This window comes from Engraulis encrasicolus, chromosome 1 (assembly GCF_034702125.1).
Source record: "Engraulis encrasicolus isolate BLACKSEA-1 chromosome 1, IST_EnEncr_1.0, whole genome shotgun sequence".
Classification (NCBI taxonomy): Eukaryota; Metazoa; Chordata; class Actinopteri; order Clupeiformes; family Engraulidae; genus Engraulis; species Engraulis encrasicolus.
In genome coordinates this window covers 42,622,226-42,642,225 of record NC_085857.1, presented here as the reverse complement: position 1 = coordinate 42,642,225, position 20,000 = coordinate 42,622,226, and the positions used below count along the sequence as shown (strand labels likewise).

General features: G+C 42.1%; 1 protein-coding gene and 1 long non-coding RNA gene across 2 annotated transcripts in view; one reads left to right on the top strand and one right to left on the bottom strand.

Annotated features, from left to right (window-relative positions):
- The window catches only part of tnpo2b (transportin 2b), a 26,962-nt gene extending 22,857 nt beyond the window's left edge, over positions 1 to 4,105 (top strand). Inside the window, exons 24-25 of the mRNA XM_063202667.1 lie at positions 1,001 to 1,147; positions 1,806 to 4,105. Coding sequence (XP_063058737.1) covers positions 1,001 to 1,108 — 108 coding nt within the window. The 3' untranslated portion in view covers positions 1,109 to 1,147; positions 1,806 to 4,105. The remainder of the gene's footprint in view (positions 1 to 1,000; positions 1,148 to 1,805) is intronic.
- On the bottom strand, positions 2,756 to 12,717 carry LOC134452316 (uncharacterized). The gene is made up of 2 exons (XR_010035430.1): positions 11,844 to 12,717; positions 2,756 to 5,422 (listed from the first exon to the last, which is right to left on the bottom strand). It is a non-coding gene; the product is annotated as an uncharacterized LOC134452316 (long non-coding RNA).
- Between the last annotated feature and the right edge of the window lie 7,283 nt (positions 12,718 to 20,000).

Here is a 20,000-nt window from a genome sequence, read left to right as displayed (position 1 = left end):
ACACATCTCATTTGCTATACATATAGACACCATTTTCACACATAAACATCCTCAGACATCCACATACAATACATATACACACATTTATTCATATACGCTCCAATATACACTCCTCTACATACCTATGTAGCAACTTAGTTGGATGAAATGCATTACAACCATGTAAGTTGCTCATTTAGTTAGCAGCGGTGCTGTTTAGAAACGCACCCCAGTCTTCTATAACTTCTATTTAGTAGCCAAAGACATTGTAATATTTGAGAGCCACGCTGTATTAGGTTAGCCTGATTATCATCGACGTTCAAATCTCTTCGAGACTTGGTCTGACCAAGAGCATAACAATTATCATTTCTCAAACGGCATGATTGACCTGCCTCCCTTGGTTTGCTTGTGGTTGTTTGCTTCCCGACAAAGTGAAAGGAGTTCCCGTATTTTCGGGAACTCAGAAAGTACTTGTATTGCTCTTGACTTGACTAGTCGCAACGGCAAAGATGTTGCGTCACTAGGAGGGCTCGGCCTGGCTAGTATTAGGTAGCCAGTCTTTTAAGTCAAGTTTGAAGTTAGGCATGCTTGAAGTCAAGTATTCTTAAAGTTATTTGGAAGACCTAACAGACATGTAGTATAAGGTATATCCTCCCAGCTCAGTGACCAGTAGACATTGAATTGGATTGTATAAAATGCAAAGTTTATTTAATTGTTCTGAAGATCAATTACATGCCAAGTACTCTGTGGCTTTGAAGAGCTCATGGAGATGTTGACTTTTGAAAATCTTGTGTATTTTGGGGACTAAACTGAACCAGGGGTTCATCTCAGTCTGCAAAAATGCCACCTAACAAAAACTTTGATTATAACCTCTCAAAACCTTCTACAATGTGTGCGTGCGTTTTTGTGATGTCATGTGATGGTGACAGGTTTTTTGGCACAAAATAGTTCTTGATTGGCTATCTGTCTCTCTTCATCACTCTCTAACTCTGTGCGTGTGCGTGTGTTTATGTTTATATAGATCCTGCACAGCTTTAAGGAGCAGGTGGGCGAGGAGAACTGGCAGCAGTTCTCGGAGCAGTTCCCCCCCATCCTCAAGGAGAGGCTGGCTGCCTGCTACGGCGTCTAGTCGCCCTCTCACCCCGCCGGCACGGGAAGCTTGTGTCAGGTACAAACGCACTCATTTCTACATTTGGCAAAGTAGTCAAGGGCCACCACTCATCTGTTGTGAAGGTGCAGGATTTAGTTGAAATTTCTATGTAAAATGGATTTTAAAAATCTGCAGACTGATATGTGCATTAAACAGTAGTAAAAAAAAAGTAGTATAAGTTACTTACTTTGAGGGATTCTTATCGAAATTACTAAATTATGCAATTAGAACTAACTGGAACATTTAATTAAGTAGTCGAGAAGGTGCAGGATTAGTTGAAACATCTATGTTAAAAAAAAAAAGAATAATTCGGCTGACTTGTGATTTGTGAATTAAATAGTAGTAAAAAGTTAACTTACTTTTTTTGCATAATTTAGTAATTTCAATAAGAAATCATCCCCTAAAACTAACTGAAAATGCTCTGTGGCCCATAATGGGGCATTTTTTCAAATTCAATGTCCATTACTGTTTATAGAGGGATGTAAATAAATCAGACGGACACACGCCTATTCATGGTACCGTATTGTAAACAGTGTACATGTGTTTAGATCTTCCAAACTCTACCCTTCATTATCCTCAAAGGCCTTTTCTGCATCTGAAAAAACATGCTCCAGCTTCATATATGATGTGTTGCTAAGACATGCCCTTCCTGGGTTTCTGTCTGTCTCTTCCACAGATTTAACCTTTAGGAGGGTTACCGGGGGGAACTCATCCATCTGTGTATTGCACTGCCCTGATTGTGGGGGAGAGGGACGTGATTGGCCGCTCCACCTTGACGGACAGACCCCACACCCTATGATGTGTGTCCATGTGTGTGGGTGGGTGGGGGGGGGGGGGGGACTCCTCTTCTAGATAACTGTGGAAAGCACCCATTACGGGCTAAACTTAAATAAAAGTAGGGAAAGACAAACTGTAGGGAAAGACAGGTAAAGACAGGTTAAAAACTTAATAAAGCGAGAGAACGAGGGAGGGAGGGAGGTTTAGGTAAGCTTAAGTTTAAAAACACAGTAATAATAATTAAGAAATAAAAATAAGTGAAAAGGAATATCAGCCTGTGCTGGGATAGAACACTGCAAAAGCAAACCCTTTTTTTAACCTTGAGGCAGCAGCATAAACACCCAAGATGCTCGAACTTAACAGTAATACTTTTTCGGGAGGGAACAGTAGAAAAGAAAAAAGCAAACAAATAAAGAAACGTACACATAATGTCATATAGATCTTGGCACAAGCACATAAAATACTGTACAACGCGTATGAACATCAGGCCAACCTGAATCAAGCATAGAAACTTGCAATTACAAGTATCATGCAGTGGGGGGCGCTGTCTTAATTGAAGAAGAAGAAAAACAGACATAGAAAACGGAAACGTTCTGTTGCACGGGAGAGACTTGGCGTGACGTTGGAGGTGTGTTTGCTTGTATGTATGTGTGTGTGTATATGTGTGTGTGTACACATACATGACACATGCGTATGATGGGGCAGAAAGAGAGGAGGGTAAACTAATAGTCTCTCTTTGAGAGCATGAAAAAAGTGAGGGAGGGGGGGAATTCAAGGGCTCTGTATGAGAATAGTCTCATTTGTCACTTTGAACTGGTTATAACCATTGGTCTTCTTTTATCTCTCATCTTCTCTCTCTCTCTCTCTCTCTCTCTCTCTCTCTCTCTCTCTCTCTCTCTCTCTCTCTCTCTCTCTCTCTCTCTCTCTCTCTCTGCACATACATCCAGGAGCACATTTAAGTTTCATTTTGTCGTTTAATTTTAATTTTTAGAATCCTCTGGAATTATCGGAAGCATCATACTATTATTATTATTATTATTATTCTTATAAGTGGTTAGATTTTCTCCCTGCCTGGCGTGTAGATTACTGCAACCCTGTAACTTCTCCATATACCATATGCATATTAGAGACAGCTGCGCAACAAGCGTTCATTTGTTAATGAGGGTCTAGCGACATTGAAAAAAGTGTGGGGGAGGGGGGAGGGAGGCAGTACCGCTCCGTTCCGTCTAACATCATGTCACGCGTTCTTTGTGCGTCAGTGTTTTTTGACTCGTGCCTGTGTCGTCTAACCAGTTTTTAAGTGTTTTTTTGTTTTGTTTTGTTTTTACTTTTTTTTCTTTTGGCTTTTTTGTCATTAGGTTTTTATTTTTTACTTTATTTTGTGGTTGTATTACGGGATGTTTATTGTTTTGAGGTACTTGACTCCTACACCCCTTGTCTCCTAGCGACCTGTAAACTGTGACCAACCGTGTGTGGGTGTGTCTGTGTGTTTGTCCGTGTGTGTGTGTGTGTGTGTGCGTGTGTGCGTGTGTGCGCGTGTGTGTGTCTGTGACAGGAGTGTTTGTGCGATGGTGTGCGTGTACGTGGAGGAGTATGCATGGGAAAGAGGGAGGTGTGTTGATAGTTCAAAAAAAGGAAGGTGAGCGTATGATTGTGCAAATATATTTGTATTGATACCTATTGATGCCATAATGACATTTGGTATAGTGACTGTCACCATGGTGATTAAAATCGAACATAGTTTTACTCAATGATCTGTCTTTTTTTTCCTTTTTTTGTTTTGCTGCTACTGTTAAAAAACAAAATTCGCCAGTGAATGAAATATCACAATCCTTAACTAAAAAAGAGAAAAAAATCCTTTAGAGTAATCGGATGGTTTCACGTTATGCACTTTTTTATTTTATTTTTTATTATGTTATTTTTTTCATTTGTTTTCTTTTCTTTTTTTTCTTTTTTTTTTTTTTTTTGCAAATTTACTGATAGGTGATACAGGATACTCCACCATTTTCTGCCTTGTTTGTTTTGTATAGTGTAAGATGTGAAATGTCTGTGTTTGCTGGGGAAAACAAGTCAATATATTAACAGCCCTGTTAGACAGATTCCATGCTTTGTAAATTTCTGTCATGAAGCATTGGCTCTCAATACAATCAGACTTTTCTCTCAACCGACAAAATAAAACAATTTTCTACCAAGACAGAACTGTCATTTCTTTTTTTAAATTGATATTTTATTGTTATAGTATAGACATTACTTTACTGTAAACAGACTGAAATGTAAACATAGTCAATATCCATTTCTTGACCAAGGTTAGCCAATATCACTGACATAAAATAATTGAAACAAAATTGAAACTTAACACTATAAAATTGGTCTTCTGTCAACTAAATTAACATGTGCACTGGAATTTGAAAGCCTATTCACCTCCCCATGATTATTGCTCAATTTAACTGTACATGACCCATAATAGGCTGCATATCAATGCCTTTCCTCTGGCCTCCTCTGTAGAGTATACAATAAGGTTTTGCCACTTTCGAGCAGTGCTGAACCGCTTTCTGGGGGCTGTTCCCCATTCAATATCCTGATGTTTAATAAGAGAGTAACGTTCAGAGCTCTAAATAAAATTGGCTAGTAGCTATTGATCTTATTAGCCAAACACACACTCCCTAATGCAGGGGTATTCAATTAAATGTCAACGAGGGCCAGTTTTTCAAATTCCTCCCAGTAAAGGGGCCAAACTATACGTATGTATTATGGTTGCTGACTGTCAATGAAAAAAATATGGGACACTTCATTGAGGTGGGGTGCCTGAAAGTTATGCATTTCTTAGATACAATTTCCTGCATTGATATTTCCAACTTGATAAGGATCCTATACTTTTATCTATAAATAATAAAAAAAAACATTCCGCACTTCAAGGAGCTTGTGGGGGGCCAGAACCTTGCCATCCAAGGGCTGCATTTGGCCCCAGGGCCGCCATTTGAATAGCCCTGCGCTAATGGGTCAAAGGGGCTAGTAAGTTGGTCTTTTCTACCAGCCACAATGAAATGTCACCAGCATTTGGCTGGTTGCATAGTGTTAATTTAGAGCCCTGGTAACGTCTGATATATGTTTTTACAAGATGTTGAATAAAAGCTTTGATCGTCAGTGTCACAATGAGGGGAGGCCCTGCATTGATTTGCCGATACAGCCCGTGACACAGGAACACTCTGTATGAACCATTTCCTGTTGTGAACCTAAAACGTCCCCTGACGCCGATGGTGCGCTTGAAAGAAGAGATTTGATTCCTTAGAGGCCAAAGATTAGATGGAGCCACTGATGTGTTGGTGAGTGAGTCACACTTTCTTGGGTGTGGCGTGGTCACAGGCTGGGGATGGGTGGGGGAGGCCCTGCCGTGGCCAACCGGTAGGGCACTCGTTTGCCATGCGGCTGACCTGGGTTCGATTCCCTGCCCGGGTCCTTTGCCGACCCCTCCCCGTCTCTCTCTCAATTCACTTCCAGTCCACCTCTCACACTGTCCTATCAAATTAAGTTGAAAAAGACCACCAAAAAAATCTTTAAAAAAAAAAGGAAAAATAAAAAGGAGATGGGTGGGGGGGAAGAAATGCATGAAGTGAATGGAGATGGGCAAGTTAACATTGGCACCTTTTATTACACAGCTTTACACTTCACAGTACAAACAGAAACGGGTAGTGGCACATGCCACAGTAACAGCAATACTACTTGTAGCCAGAATCATCTCAACATTGTACAAATTGTGCTCTTGCACTTCATATTTGACACCAACTCAACACCAGGGTAAAAATGCTTTTAAGTTATGGCCCTATGATTTCTGTAAATGGCCTTTAAATACTTAAAAGCATAGTTTGGGTGTGAGACGTTGCATAACTTGTATTTAGAAAAATATATAGAAAATTAAGTGATATGGAAAAACAATAGTGGACCTTTAAACCTAATTGTTGTTACAAATGGCTGTTTAATGAATGAATAATGCACGAGCATGGTTTGCAAGGAGACGTTTCTTGATGATCTTGTTGGTCTCCTGGCTTTCACCATGGTTTCTAGAGTAAGAAGGCCCTGTAGAACAGACACAGGTCCACAGAACAGAACACTGACATTTATCAACACAGGCTATATATACGAGCTATAGCAAGACAAAGATTAATCGCAAAAGCAGGACCTTCTACCTTTTTATTCACAATAAATGAAATAAATTACTTGTACATAAATAAATAAATAAATACATATAAATAACGTGGGTGTTTTTTGCTGTTTGTCTGTGATGAGAGGCTGAGAAGACAGCTCCCCTGTTCCTGCTGAACTGAGCCAGCTTCGTGTACCACTGATTGTCAGCCCAGCAGGCACAGGAGTAATGCCAACGCGATAGTCACAAACAGACCCATCCCGGACTGGACTGATAGGCAAATTAGAAAATTGCCCTGAGTCCGTCTGGTCCCCTGATGACCAGTCTGTGGCGTTCGATTATGATATGGCAATTCTTATGAGTCTTATGAAACTCAAAAACCACAACATCTTGGGCCTGCAACACTGCAGTGTTTCCCGCAAAACGTGTGTGTGGGCGCGTGTGTGTGAGAGTGAGAGAGAGCAGAAGTGGGGGACTCTTGGTATCAGATACATGTAACTATATTGACTGGAAAGGCTATGTTTCACAGTTTCATATGAACACAATTACACAATTTACAATTTTTTTGGAAAACAACTTTAGAAATTGTGCTCACAATACAAAATCGTTAACTTTTCTGGGGAACCAGTCAGAATGGTGTTTTACTGTGAAGGTGGCCGCCTTAACCAAAGATTTTCTTAGTTCTTCTAACCCAATAAACCGTCTCTGCCTTAACTATTAAGGACTGGGGAAGAGCCATGAACTCAGTCTCATTTCAAACCGCCAGTTCAGTTGAGACATCACTAAGCACAGACAGTGCAGACTTCTCTACCCAACCGTAAGCACTATTACTATTGCGTTTCTTGTTGCCAGGCTTTCTTTTTTATTTATCATAACATTTACAAAACCCATTTTTATAAAGCCCATAATGATGACAGTAGATTCTTATCCCGTACGGCTAAATCTGTGACATTCAAAGTTTCGGAAGGGACAGACGCAGACCACACACGGTGAAGAACCAATTCAGCAGCAGCATGGAGGCTGTTAGAGGTTTGTTTGCAGTGAGTACGTTCAGGGCCGGTTCTACTCAATTTGGTGCCCTAGGCGAGTACCATCTTTCCTTTTTGTGGAATTTGACATTGGCATCTGTAAATATAGTGTCATACATCTGATCGAGGACAGTTGATCTAGTACCATGTACGTATATGTACTAAGTGACCATTAAAAATCATTGTCATTGTAAAGTTTCATACTTGATTTTGCTTAATATAATTTTATGGGCTGTGGTGCCCCTCAAGACATTTGGCGCCCTAGGTGACCGCCTTGTCTGCCTATGCCTAGCGTCGGCCCTGAGTAGACTGTTGGCTTATACTCCTTTCTTTAAAGGACATACCAATTCCCTGGGCTGCTTGACTGACTGCCACTTTGAATTATAGGATTATCTTCAACCAAAACTAGCCTAATATCCAAGCCAGGGATGGGCAAGCATGCTTGAAATGTTGAAGATGTTGAAATGAAGTTATGTGTGTTGTATGAAATGTTCGTTCATGAATGAGAGCACGTTTTCACGTTTTGGGTCTTTTTTCTTTTGACATGTGTCCGTTTGGTACAGATGGGATCATTGGTGATTCATAATGTTTGTTAGGGCTGAGGGTGACCTTAAAGGGACACTGTGTGAGATTTATAGTTGTTTATTTCCAGAATTCATGCCACCCATTCACTAATGTTACCTTTTTCATGAATACTTACCACCACCATCAAATTCTAAGTATCCATCATGACCGGGAAAATTGCACTTTTCTTACATGAAAAGGGGGATCTTCTCCATGGGCCGCCATTTTGAATTTCCAAAAATAGCCATTTTTAGCTGCAAAAATGACTGTACTTGGACCATACTAGAAAATATTTGTATATTACTTAGTATACTTTCATGTAAAGATCAAATTTGGCAATAGGTAGCCCAGTTTCAATGATCATTATAGCTGCAGTACCTTTTTTGACCATTTCCTGCACAGTGTCCCTTTAACTACACCATAACGACATTGTTATATTGCATTACCAAGAGTCTTAAGCCATTTGGGTAGTAATTCTTTGATATTTTTGAAAACGCATCAGTTTTGGCTTCTTGTTTAAATGTAATTGGAGTTTTAGAATGCATATTTAAAAACTCTGGTTTAAAAAATATCCCAATTAGGGATAAAAACGCACCTGTCCCAATGGAGTTTTTATTTTTTATCTACATGTCTTGTTTACCTGTAAACGGATACAAAATATCAGGATATGTGTAACCAACAGCTAAACCAGCAGTTTACATGTAAACAAGAGGCAGAAACCGATGACTTTCAAAAATATCCATATGTGTAAACGACATCTGATTAGTGAATATTTCCGATTTGCACTGGTCAATGGCTACATTTAATTCTGAATTAACTCCATTTAATTCTGAATGAAGCTTAATTCCGCTTTGAAAACGTCATGTAAACACCTCTTAATTCAGAATTAAAGGAAAGATCAAAGTAAACTCAACGGAACTATTTAATTCTGAATTATTTATTCAGAATTAAAAACATCATGTTAACGTAGTGATTGTTTGTCTCATGATGCAGGTGATTTCACTAATGAGCAGCCTGAAGCATTTCAGTAATTAAGAACAGCTGTTAACTCAGGGAATGAATTGGACGGAACACAAATATGCGGCCTGATGTTTACTTTCTGGACATGGGATGTCAGCTTCTGGTCGTGTAAATGTTTATTACATCAGCGTACAGTGCTGAACAGTGTTGTATACATGATGAACATGTTGACAAGCACGAGTCTCCTAGCCTCTGTGGTTAAATCAGGGGTGGGGAACTTATGTCTCGAGGGCCATTTGCGGCCCTTGAAGCCGTTTTATTCGGCGCCCGACATAATTTTAATGTTATGCTGCTTCACATGAAATGACATATTTTGTAAAGGAATTTTAGAAATTCCATTTGCAAATATAATTAAGCTATATTCAGGGGACTTAGAGAAGCTGGGCTCTGTTGTACATGTGGCTGCCTTCAATAAGTGCCTTCAATAAAGGCCTAAAGTCCAGGGGGAAATCCTGGTTTGTGTTTATAGCACGGCCCTTGGAGGACTTTTACTGCGCTTGGAGTAATTTGCAGTGGCCCCTCGGATGAAAAAGGTCTCCCACCCCTGGGTTAAATGGTAGAAGTCCTGTCAGAAGATTGGAAACAGTGTGTCAAAGGAACGACAAGATGATAGCACAGGTACGGGTACCTGCAAAATGCAATGGCTGCAGAATGGCGCAAAGTGGCTCATCAGGGGACATTTTCTCCAACATTTACTCTCGCATTTGGTAACAAAACACATTATTAAATAGCTGTCATACATCATACATGAGAAAACCCTTTCTCATGTTGGGTTTGACATTTCTTGACAGGTTGACTTTGCCAGAGTTAGTTAAAGTCAAAGTGTACTTTATGGTCAGTTCACTGGGCCTATGCACAAAGCATGACATGGAGGGATGAGAATCTGCATAGACATACTGTACATGTATGTAGCAAACATTACACAGTCTCTCTCTCTCTCACACACACACACACACACACACTACAGCAAATGACAATAATACAGATACAAGACAGACATAAAAAAAACAGAAATAGCCCACATTCAGACAGACATTGCTTCATACACGAAGGGAGTATTGAGGTACAGTAGCTTCTTCCTGGCCCGGCAGCTGGTGAGATAGGTTAAGTGTGCAGCGAGGGCGCTAACCAATACACCGTACCATATGCGGGCAACCTGGGTTCGAACCCTGCCTGGGTCATTTCCGGACTCCTTATCCCATCTCTCTCTCTCCCACTTACTTCCAGTAATCTCTTTGCTGTCCCATCTACATTATTACATTACATTACATTACATTTCACTTAGCTGTCGCTTTCATTTGTTCAAAGCGACTTACAACTATTATGTGTCAGGGTATTGGTTACAGTCCCTGGAGCAATGTGGGGTTAGGTGCCTTGCTCAAGGGCACTTCAGCCATGGATAGAGGTGTAGGGAGGGGTCAGGGGGGATTCGAACCGACAACCCCTAGATTGAAAGAACAACTCTCTAACCACTAGGCCACGGCTGCCCAATTATAGTAACATTGTAGTGATTAAAGCATTAAAAAGCATTTTTTTAAAAAGCATAACAAAGTAATATGTTCTTGGGATGATTATGGAATAGGGCAATAGGCTGTCTACTAACACTGTGTCTGTGCAGGCTTCGGAGTCATTCGTTTGCAGATGTTGCAGTGCAGCTGTGTAGGGCGTGGGGAGACTGGAACTTAACCACTGTGAACAGGGAGTACATGTAGACTGCTCACATGCGAGGTAAGTTCCAATGCCCCCATAACCATAGTGTGTGTGTGTGTGTGTGTGTGTGTGTGTGTGTGTGTGTGTGTGTGTGTGTGTGTGTGTGTGTGTGTGTGTGTGTGTGTGTGTGTGTGTGTGTGTGAATGTGTCTGTCTGTGTAATTAGAATGTTTTTTGGTAATGATGGCGTTTTGACGTTGCGTGCGTGCGTGCGTGTGTGTGTGTGAGGGAGAGGGAGAGGGAGAGTTGGGGGTCCTATAAGCAGCAGAAAACCTAGTCAGACACAATTAGTATTGGAAAGGACAACAGAGGTCAAGAAAATGTTTATGCCAAAGCAACTATTTCCATCTTCGAGTACAGGGTGTGTTAAGTATGTCTCCTCTTTAAAAATGTGTCCTTGGATCAGCTGGGTGCGTTTTTAAAGTGGCAAAAAAGTCCCATTCCCAGAAACCGACTTAAATGGTTCTCCAAAAAGGAACGCATTGAAGGAAAAAAAAGAAGAAAAAAGAAAAGGACAAGAAAAAAAAACTTAAATGAGTTCCAGAGCACGTTGGCGATGCCAGCGCCGCGCGCACCGCCTTACGGGAAAGCAGTGGCAAGACTATTATAGATGCTGACGTCACGCCAGCCACTGGAAATCCCTGGCAATGTGATTCAGTCCGAACAGTGCATTAAAAAAATCACCATGCCAGGATTCCCATTGGCCAGCGGTATATACAGAGCGTGGGATGTGTCAGAAAGAGTCGAAGAGAGAAAACGCCCTTTTCGATCCTCTGCGTCTCTCTCCCTTCTTTTTGTTTTCTTCTTCGGGCTGGCGTTTTATAAATAGGATATAAATGACAGCTTTCTGAACAGAGGCAGTCAGTGAACTGTAGGAAGTCCTCTTTGATCTACAGTGCCCCTTCTGGGAAAAGTGTCTCGTATCGCCCCAGAGCTATCAAAAAGTATTTTTACACACCCAGGAAGCTACAGAGAGAATGCGCTGGTAACGTTTGATTGACAGAATTGACATATTGTCATATGCATGCCCGAGGATGAGTTTGCACTTCAACATTTTCGAGATGGGCTACTTGCACACGGCGTCTTCTATTCCTGATACTCAGAAATGTCACTATCCAACATGTAGGCTACATTATAGGCCTTATTGCGCACAAGATTTCATGTAATGGATTAGGATAAGGCTATTTTATACAGTTGCATAATCAGTTCTGATTAATTATGCTTATTAAGTGGTTCAAAAGACAAAGATTCACTGAACTGAAATAGTAGCCTACCTAGGCAGCAGACGCAGGGTGCAAAAGTGATGAAAACAATTGTAAAGTAGTCGAGTATTAAATCCCCGAGTTGGCTGCCCGCCTGAGTTGCCTACAAAACTTGACAAAATGATGGGCTCACAATACAGAACCACATACTACCACTTCGGTACCCTCAGTGGAAATGAAACCATTATTTCCCGAGTAACCAAAGACACTTACCTTTACACAGTCAACTTTTCATTATTTGCCGGACGTACAGCAATCCGAAATACGGAAAATAAGAACTCCACACACACCATACTTTTTCTGCTCTTCTAGTTCTACTCCCCGGCGCTAAAGTCCGTGCCTTGACTTGGTTGTGTTGCTGCGTGATGAGCTCGAGCCTAGCCTACTGCAGACTGGAATTCCTTTGGAGACGTCAGGCGCGCGTCGCTCTCAGACTCTCGCACTCGGGCTGCTTCTGAAGGCGTGTGATGCACGTCCTCGTGCCACACCAAATTAGTATGATTTACAACAGGAAATCGCACCTCTCATAAAAACCGATGGGTAGAGACTACCTCATTCCGGAGCGGCCGCGCAGCATATAGAGACACAACTGCCAAACTATGTTAAGTCATCATCATATCCTCAGCGGTTGTCAAGGGTGACCTCATATAGACAGATGCAAGCTACCTACAATAGTCGGATGTGTCTGTCAGAATGAGAAATGACTGACAGGGTGTGTCAAGTCTCTAGTGTACATAGATATTAACCCTTGACAATAAATTAACTTTTAAAAATATATAGGCTATGTATTAGTGAATTCAGGTACATTTTCACTTTTTTGTAGGCTACATAAGCGAATGGTCAAAAGTGGCCCAATTTGTCTGAATTCACCTAGGCCTATATTTACTAGGCTATGCGTATAATATGCCTATTTGACATCATAATCCTAAAACCTTGTTTTGTCATCTTGCAGAATGTATGTGAGTTCTCATGAGGACATGAGAACTTTATCATGGAGGACATTTCATCTTTCTGGAAACAGGTCAGGCTCAGAATCTTTCAGCTTATAGCACAAGCATCAAGGTAGTTTGTTAATGGAATAGTTAGTGCAGGGACCTCAACAAGGCCTCATTATGCATTGAATACTTAGTGCAGCAGCAGCACTGTCTAATAAACCATTCTTTGTTACACAAGACATATTACAATTATTGTTATCTATCACTGACTTTTGCAAAAGTGAGCATCATTAGGCAAGATGATGACAGACAGCACCTGTTTAGACATAGGCTACTTATGCAGTCAATGTTGTGGTGCCTTTGTATATTTTATGAACTATTGCATCTGTGAGTGATATATATATCAACTAAGTTAAGTCATCATCATATCCTCAGCGGTTGTCAAGGGTGACCTCATATAAGCCTAGACAGATGCAAGCTACCTACAATAGTCGGATGTGTCTGTCAGTATGAGAAATGACTGACAGGGTGTGTCAAGTGAGTCTCTGTGTGCATAGATATTAACCCTTGACAACAAATTAACTGTTAAAAAATATATACGTATATTAGGCTATGCGTACAATAGGCCTATTTGTCACCATAATCCGAAAACCCTGTTTGTAGGGCCCAGTGGAGAAACACTGCAGTGGATTGTTTGTCACTATTATTTTCAACTTTAATATTCCCCCTTAATATTTTTTTCCTATGTGAACTTTGTCGTATATGAACACACCATCCGCACAAGTTAGGAAATTAGAAGGCTACTCTAAAAAGGGGGGTTAAAATGTATCAAGAGCTACTACTATGTATGGTTGTCTTTCACTGATGGACTATGGCGTACCGCAAGAGTGAATCTCCGGCCCAGTATCAATGTATTTGTTCAATAAAGGAAAAAAAAAGAAATCCTTTAGTCCTTGTCGAAAAAAGAAATTAAAGAAATTAAAGATTAATTTCAAAGTTACAGTTACAGAACAGTATGTCAACACAAACATGCCTCAAATGTGCCAATGAACAAACCACCAACACCTCTACCACAAGACGGTATATCTGAACAGTTCAAAGACGTTCTATAACAATGTGGTAGGTGGGAGAATTTGTTCACTTGTCTTCAGTGGTAAAGAGAGTGTAGGTGTTATTAATATCTCTATATTAGAGAAATAAGTTCATTGTCGACCAGGAGCTTAGTTTTTGTCAATGAACAAACAACCAATATCTCTACTCAAAGATGACATATATAAGTTAAGTTAACCGTTCCAAAAAGTTGTATAACATGTGGTACATTTCAGGTAACACTTTGATTGAACTCACTGTTTATAAAATGCTATAAACCTATTCATGAAGCGTTATAACGCATTCTCCAGACTTTGTAAAGTAGTAGTACTGTGCTTCTACTTATTCCAGATCACCTGCATGGAATGTCAGCAAACAGTTGCTGGTGCAGCCGCTCTATTCCTAAAGATCATATTCTGAACGCTTGATATAAAACAATACCCTACACCTTATAACAGTTCTATATGTATGATAGAGCAAACTATTGGTGTCAAACAGTTCATTCACAAATGTTGAGGAACTGGAAGGTGGTTACACTCAAGCGAAGCTGTAGTGAAATGATAACCAAGCAGATTTTACTGGAGTCAAACCTGTGGTCATGTTTGAACGTAATAGGTAGGCTAGTTCACTGAGGGTAACTTATGTAGGTAGCACCACCAAAGAAATATAAAGCATTAATATAAACCTATATGAGAAAGCCATCAAACACCATCAATTCTCACGGAGTAGCAAGAATATGCATTAATTAGGTACTTATTGCAAAATGGGAAATTCACGTTCCAAGCAACTGGCAAAGGATGGGAGTTTGCCAAAAAACTGGTAGAATACTACCAGTCTGGCTACTGCATGGCTTCTCTCTCTCTCTCTCTCTCTCTCTCTCTCTCTCTCTCTCTCTCTCTCTCTCTCTCTCTCCCCCCCCACTCTACTCTTTTACTCTATTCCAATCCTCGCGCACAACTACAGATGACTGAGATCTGCCGTCCTTTTTTTCTTTCTCCCTCTCTCTCTTTCTCTTGCTTTCTTCTCTCACTTCTTCTCCTGTGTTTTGGGACGCGAGTAACCATGGCGATCAAACAACACAAATACTGCGGTAGTGAGTGGCTTTGGCGACGGTAGACATGAAACCACAGAGACGTCATTGCGGCCTGCTCCCTCTCTGACTCGCACACTCCTTCTCTTTTCTCTCGCTCTCTCTCGTTCTTTCTCTCTCTCTCTCTCTCTCTCTCTCTCTCTCTCTCTGTCTTGCAGTCGCTCTTTCTCTCCACCGCGCGCTTGCTCGCTCTCTTCCGTCGTCTGCTCTCCCTTAAGCCCCAAAAAGCTGCGGCATTAACGAGCCCGGCGCGAGATGAAAGTATACAGTACATGTGTGGGCGCTGACTCCTTTTTACCATAATGGAGACGGCTTGCTTGTGGGCAAAGGGTTACAGATTACGACACAGGGCCTACCGGGCCCAGGCCTAGGGGCCCAAGAGTCAAAGGGGGCCCTGAAGCCCAAGTCTATATATTTCCATTCTCATATTGCGTTAAAATCACACTTTCAACAACTACATTTTCAAGCTTGAAGCCATATTTCTCTCAGGGGACAACTGTCCATACCCCTAACAGCATAGACACTCACATCTGGGGCCTATACTACAAAGCTGGTTCAGGATAAGTTAAGGTTAAGTTAAGAGGTAAATCATCTAATACAAGAGCTTTTCTTAAGAAAATGAGGACTCCAGGCTCTTGTATTAGATGATTTACCTCTTAACTTAACCTTAACTTATCCTGAACCAGCTTTGTAGTATAGCCCCCTGGTCTATGATGATACTCTACTATACTCTTAAAACCCTGAATTGTTTTGTACAGTAGCAGCACTTAATAAGGGGGGGGGCTGTCTTGTTGTGTGGCCCAGGGGCCCCATGGGATCATAATCCGTGTCTGCTTGTGGGGCTTGTGGCGTGCAGAGTCTGGCCCTTTAGTAGCTGAGCCTGACTGCATTTGGTGCTCTTGAGGAGGAGAGAGGAGAGATGAGATGAGATGAGTGTCTGCGTTGCGCTCAGTGTTGCCAGATGTGTCTGATGAAATTCCATCCAAAAGGTTTTCAAAAAGCGCTAAACTGCGCCCAATTTCAACAAATTGCGTTGATTTCTATGGTCATAAAACTGCAGAGAAAAATGCCAAATGGCCAATTTTTCCCGTTTTTACCCACAGATGGCCATCCCAAGCAGCCCAATTGGGCGGGTAACCGCCCAATCTGGCAACACTGTCTGTGTTGCACTGCTGCTTTTCAGTGAGCAGTGATTATGGCAACAGACATCAACACGGGTCAATATAGGCTACTCAAGGTACCGGCAGTGGTCGGTCGGTCAGAGTTTATTCGTGTGTGTGTGTGTGTGTGTGTGTGTGTGTGTGTGTGTGTGTGTGTGTGTGTGTGTGTGTGTGTGTGTGTGTGTGTGTGTGTGTGTGTGTGTGTGTGTGTGTGCAGGCGTGCACGTGTGTGTGCATTTATTTTTGGGCATTCAAATATAGCAATAGTAATGAACGTTTTTGTTGTATTGTACGATATAGGATGATGAAGATGAGAAGTAGGGAAGAGTTTAAGTACCTCTATTCATCCCAGGGGAAGTGACTTTATGACATTATTGTTTCCTATACATTTGGCTGGGCTTTGTTTTGGTTTTGTTTTGCAGTACATTGTTTGCTGCAACTATGGAGGTGTGTGTGTGTGTGTGTGTGTGTGTGTGTGTGTGTGTGTGTGTGTGTGTGTGTGTGTGTGTGTGTGTGTGTGTGTGTGTGTGTGTGTGTGTGTGTGTGTGTGTGTGTGCGCGCGCGTGCGCGTGTGTGTGTGCGTTTGTGTATGTATGTGTGTGTTTGTGTGTGTGTGTGTGTGTGTATTCATGTGCGTTCATGTGTGTGTGTGTGCGTGTGCGTGTGCGTGTGCGTGTGCGTGTGCGTGTGTGTGTGTGTGTGTGTGTGTGTGTGTGTGTGTGTGTGTGTGTGGTACGTTCCGTAACGTAAGTAGGTGACCAAAGTATAGTGGCCCAGGCCCATGTATGTGGTGAGGCGGTGTGTGGTGTGGTGCGGTGTTCTGCTCATGTGACAGGCAGACAGAAGGAGAAGGAGAAGGAGAAGGAGGGAGAGAGAGAGAGGGAAAAAGAGAGAGAAGAGAGAGAGAGGGAAAGAGAGAGAGAAGAGATAGAGAGAGAGAGAGAGAGAGAAAGAGAGAGAGAGTATACAGAGAGAGAGGGAGAGTGGACGGAGACAGAGGAGGAAGAGAAAGAGAGCGAGACAGAGTGGACGGAGAGAGAAGAGAGAGAGGGGAGAGAGAGAGAGAGAGAGAGAGAGAGAGAGAGAGAGAGAGAGAGAGAGAGAGAGAGAGAGAGAGAGAGAGAGGGAGGAGGGCTTCCATTGCACTTCTCTTACATCAGACTCTTTCCCAGCACATTGTGTATCATTTCCATGCTCTGGTCCTGTGTAAGCATACGTTTAAAAATAGCCTATTGGAAAATCCCCTCAGAGACAGGAGAGAGAGAGAGAGAGAGAGAGAGAGAGAGAGAGAGAGAGAGAGAGAGAGAGAGAGAGAGAGAGAGAGGGGCCTCCCAGATACATGGCTCTTTACCCCACCAGTCCATCCCAGGTCTTGTATGCATGCTCGCCCGTTTTGACAGCTCTCGGACGCTATAATCAGGGTTCTAAATTAACGTTATTCATCAGCAGCCAAAATGGCTAGTAGATAGTAGCCAAACACACTCACTAATGGGTCAAAGTGGCTGGTAAGTTGGTCTGTTCTACCAGTCAAACTGAAATTTCACCAACATTTGTCCAGTTGGCTGGTGTTAATTTAGAGCCCTGGTTATAATGCAGCTGTATATGACATGTATACAATGTGTGTCACATAATGTACAGTATATAACAACTTAACAATGTAGGATATTGTTTGCTGATTATTATATGATTGTGTCTTGTGATTTTGATATTTGGTCATGGTGCGTGCGTGTGTGTGTGTGCGTGTGCGTATGTGTGTGCGTGTGGGTGTGTGTGTGTGTGTGTGTGTGTGTGTGTGCGCGCGCGCACATGAATGTGTGTGTGAAGGCCCAAGAGGTATGAAGGATATTGCTGAATGGGTTCCTCATTACATTGCATCTATTGGGTAGACCTTTCAGATGACTTTGTCCTGGGCCCAGCCAAAGCTGTCAGTGGCCCTGCATGTGTCTGTCATTGATTACTTCACACTACTGCTGTCATGAACAAAAATCTTCCAGCTGCCCTTTTACATGTCCAAAGTTTTCATATTTTCTTCAAAGGGTGACATTTTAAATCTGTAGACAGGTTGGACGTCATTGCCTTAAGTACATAAAACACAATTTTACATAAAACACAATTTTCTGAATTTTAAAAATAGCTTCCTTTCAAAATAGGCCATACGCGTGTCAGTGCACCACAGATGAACTCGTTCTGTGTTTTTTTTTTTTTTTTAATTCTCTTTTTGTCCAGCGTTGCATCTTTTTTTTCCACATCCCCCTTTTGCACAGGTGCTGCTACTGAGGCCTGTGGTGGAAACTGAGATCTGACATCTAACCAAATGACGAAAGCGGCCTCTCTTTCGTCAACAGAGCTGGACTGGGGGGAGAAATAGGGCCCGGGCACTTTTGGCTTAAAGGGGCCCCTCATAATTAACGGCGCAGAATTGATTTCCCAGTGGGCCCTGCACCCTTGTGGGCCCCTTTTTCAGAAATGTAAATAATTAAAAAAAAAAAAAAAACAATTCTGAAAATAGGGGCCCACAAGAGTGCAGGGCCCACCGGGAAATGCACGCTATGCCAGATAGCTAGTCCAGCCCTGTTCGTCAATCGTGTCCTTGCATTGCATGCGTTCAGGGGTTTAGATCAGGGGATTCTGCTCGTTCTGATGAAGGGGATCGGCACGCAAAGGTCTTCATTGTTTGACTGTGCGGCGGTCATTTTTGCATGAGAAGTCAGACGAGCGTAACTTTTTAGACTACTAGACGAACCCTAGAGAGACACAAAATATTTCTCCTGGTAGGTTGGCCAAGTGTCTCACCATAAGAGGAAAATCAAGTCAGGGGCAGATTCCTGTCCTATCAGAACACTATCTGTGTACTGAGTGACTTTTTTTCTTTGGTCCCTTTGTTTAAATCTGTGTAGTGAATCGCTGTGGCAGGCTTAGTACAGTGTTAACTGCCAACAGGCAGACTAGGCAGTTGCCTAGTAGCCTGATTATCATCGACTTTCAAATCTCTTCGAGACTTGGTCTGACCAAGAGCATAACAATGAACATTTCCCAAACGGTATGGTTGACCAACCACCTTTAGTTTGCTAATGTTTGTTTACTTCCTGACAAAGTGGGAGGAGTTCCCGTTTTTTCGGGAGCTCAGAATCGTGTTTGTATTGTTCTTGACCTGACTAGAGGCAACGCTTAAGGTGTGGTGTCTTTAGGAGGGCACAGCCTGGCTAGTTGCCTAGGGCCCCACCAAAACTGTCCAATGTAGGGCCACCCTACAGTCAGCACCAGCATGGCTAATGCCAGTCAAAAGCATTCCAGTTTGAACGCTATCTGTTGGTTCCACCGATGTCATCTTTGCCTATGGTGTGACCCCAGAGTCAGAGGCGCATCTTGCCACCAGGCAAGGCAGGCAGCTGCTTGGGGCCCCCAAGAACCTAGACAGTGAAGAGCAACACATACTGCACTACAGTGGTGGTGATTTTGGTTCAAATGGTCATTCTTTCGCATTTTTGCTTGGGGCGCCACCTGACTCTAGAATTGCCTCTGCCCAGACTATTCATTTGATTGTATTCTGTAGTCTAGCTTGCCAAGCTTAGACGTGCATTATCGGTCTAACTTGAGAGTAAATAGAAACAAATCTGTGCACTTGAAGTCTTTGGCTGATGCTGCAAACTTTTGGTCGGTAGACCTTCATCAGACAGAGACAGGAACACCGAAGGACAGTACTGAGAAGTGTAGTCTAAAGCAGTGTTTCCCAACCAGGTTTATGTGTACCACTAGGGGTATGCAAGCACACTTGTAGGGGATACATGGAAAAACAATAATACATATTTGGAGCATAATCATACGAGAGAGGAGGAGATACAGAGTATGAGAGGTACTCATGGTCTAATCCGGTCTAATTTGTGAAACTAAGAAATGATGCAGCAACGGCAGCTGAACTCCTGTAGTTGATGAGATGAGACCACTGATTGCTCCATTCTTCTTAAGGGCTGGCGTGCTCTGCTACGGTGAACACGTCAAAACAAACAGCAGCTAAACTAAGTGGTGTTTAGAGTGATCAAAGTACTCCAGAATCACCTCACTTCTATGAGCTAAAAAAAAATTGTTCCTCATTCAT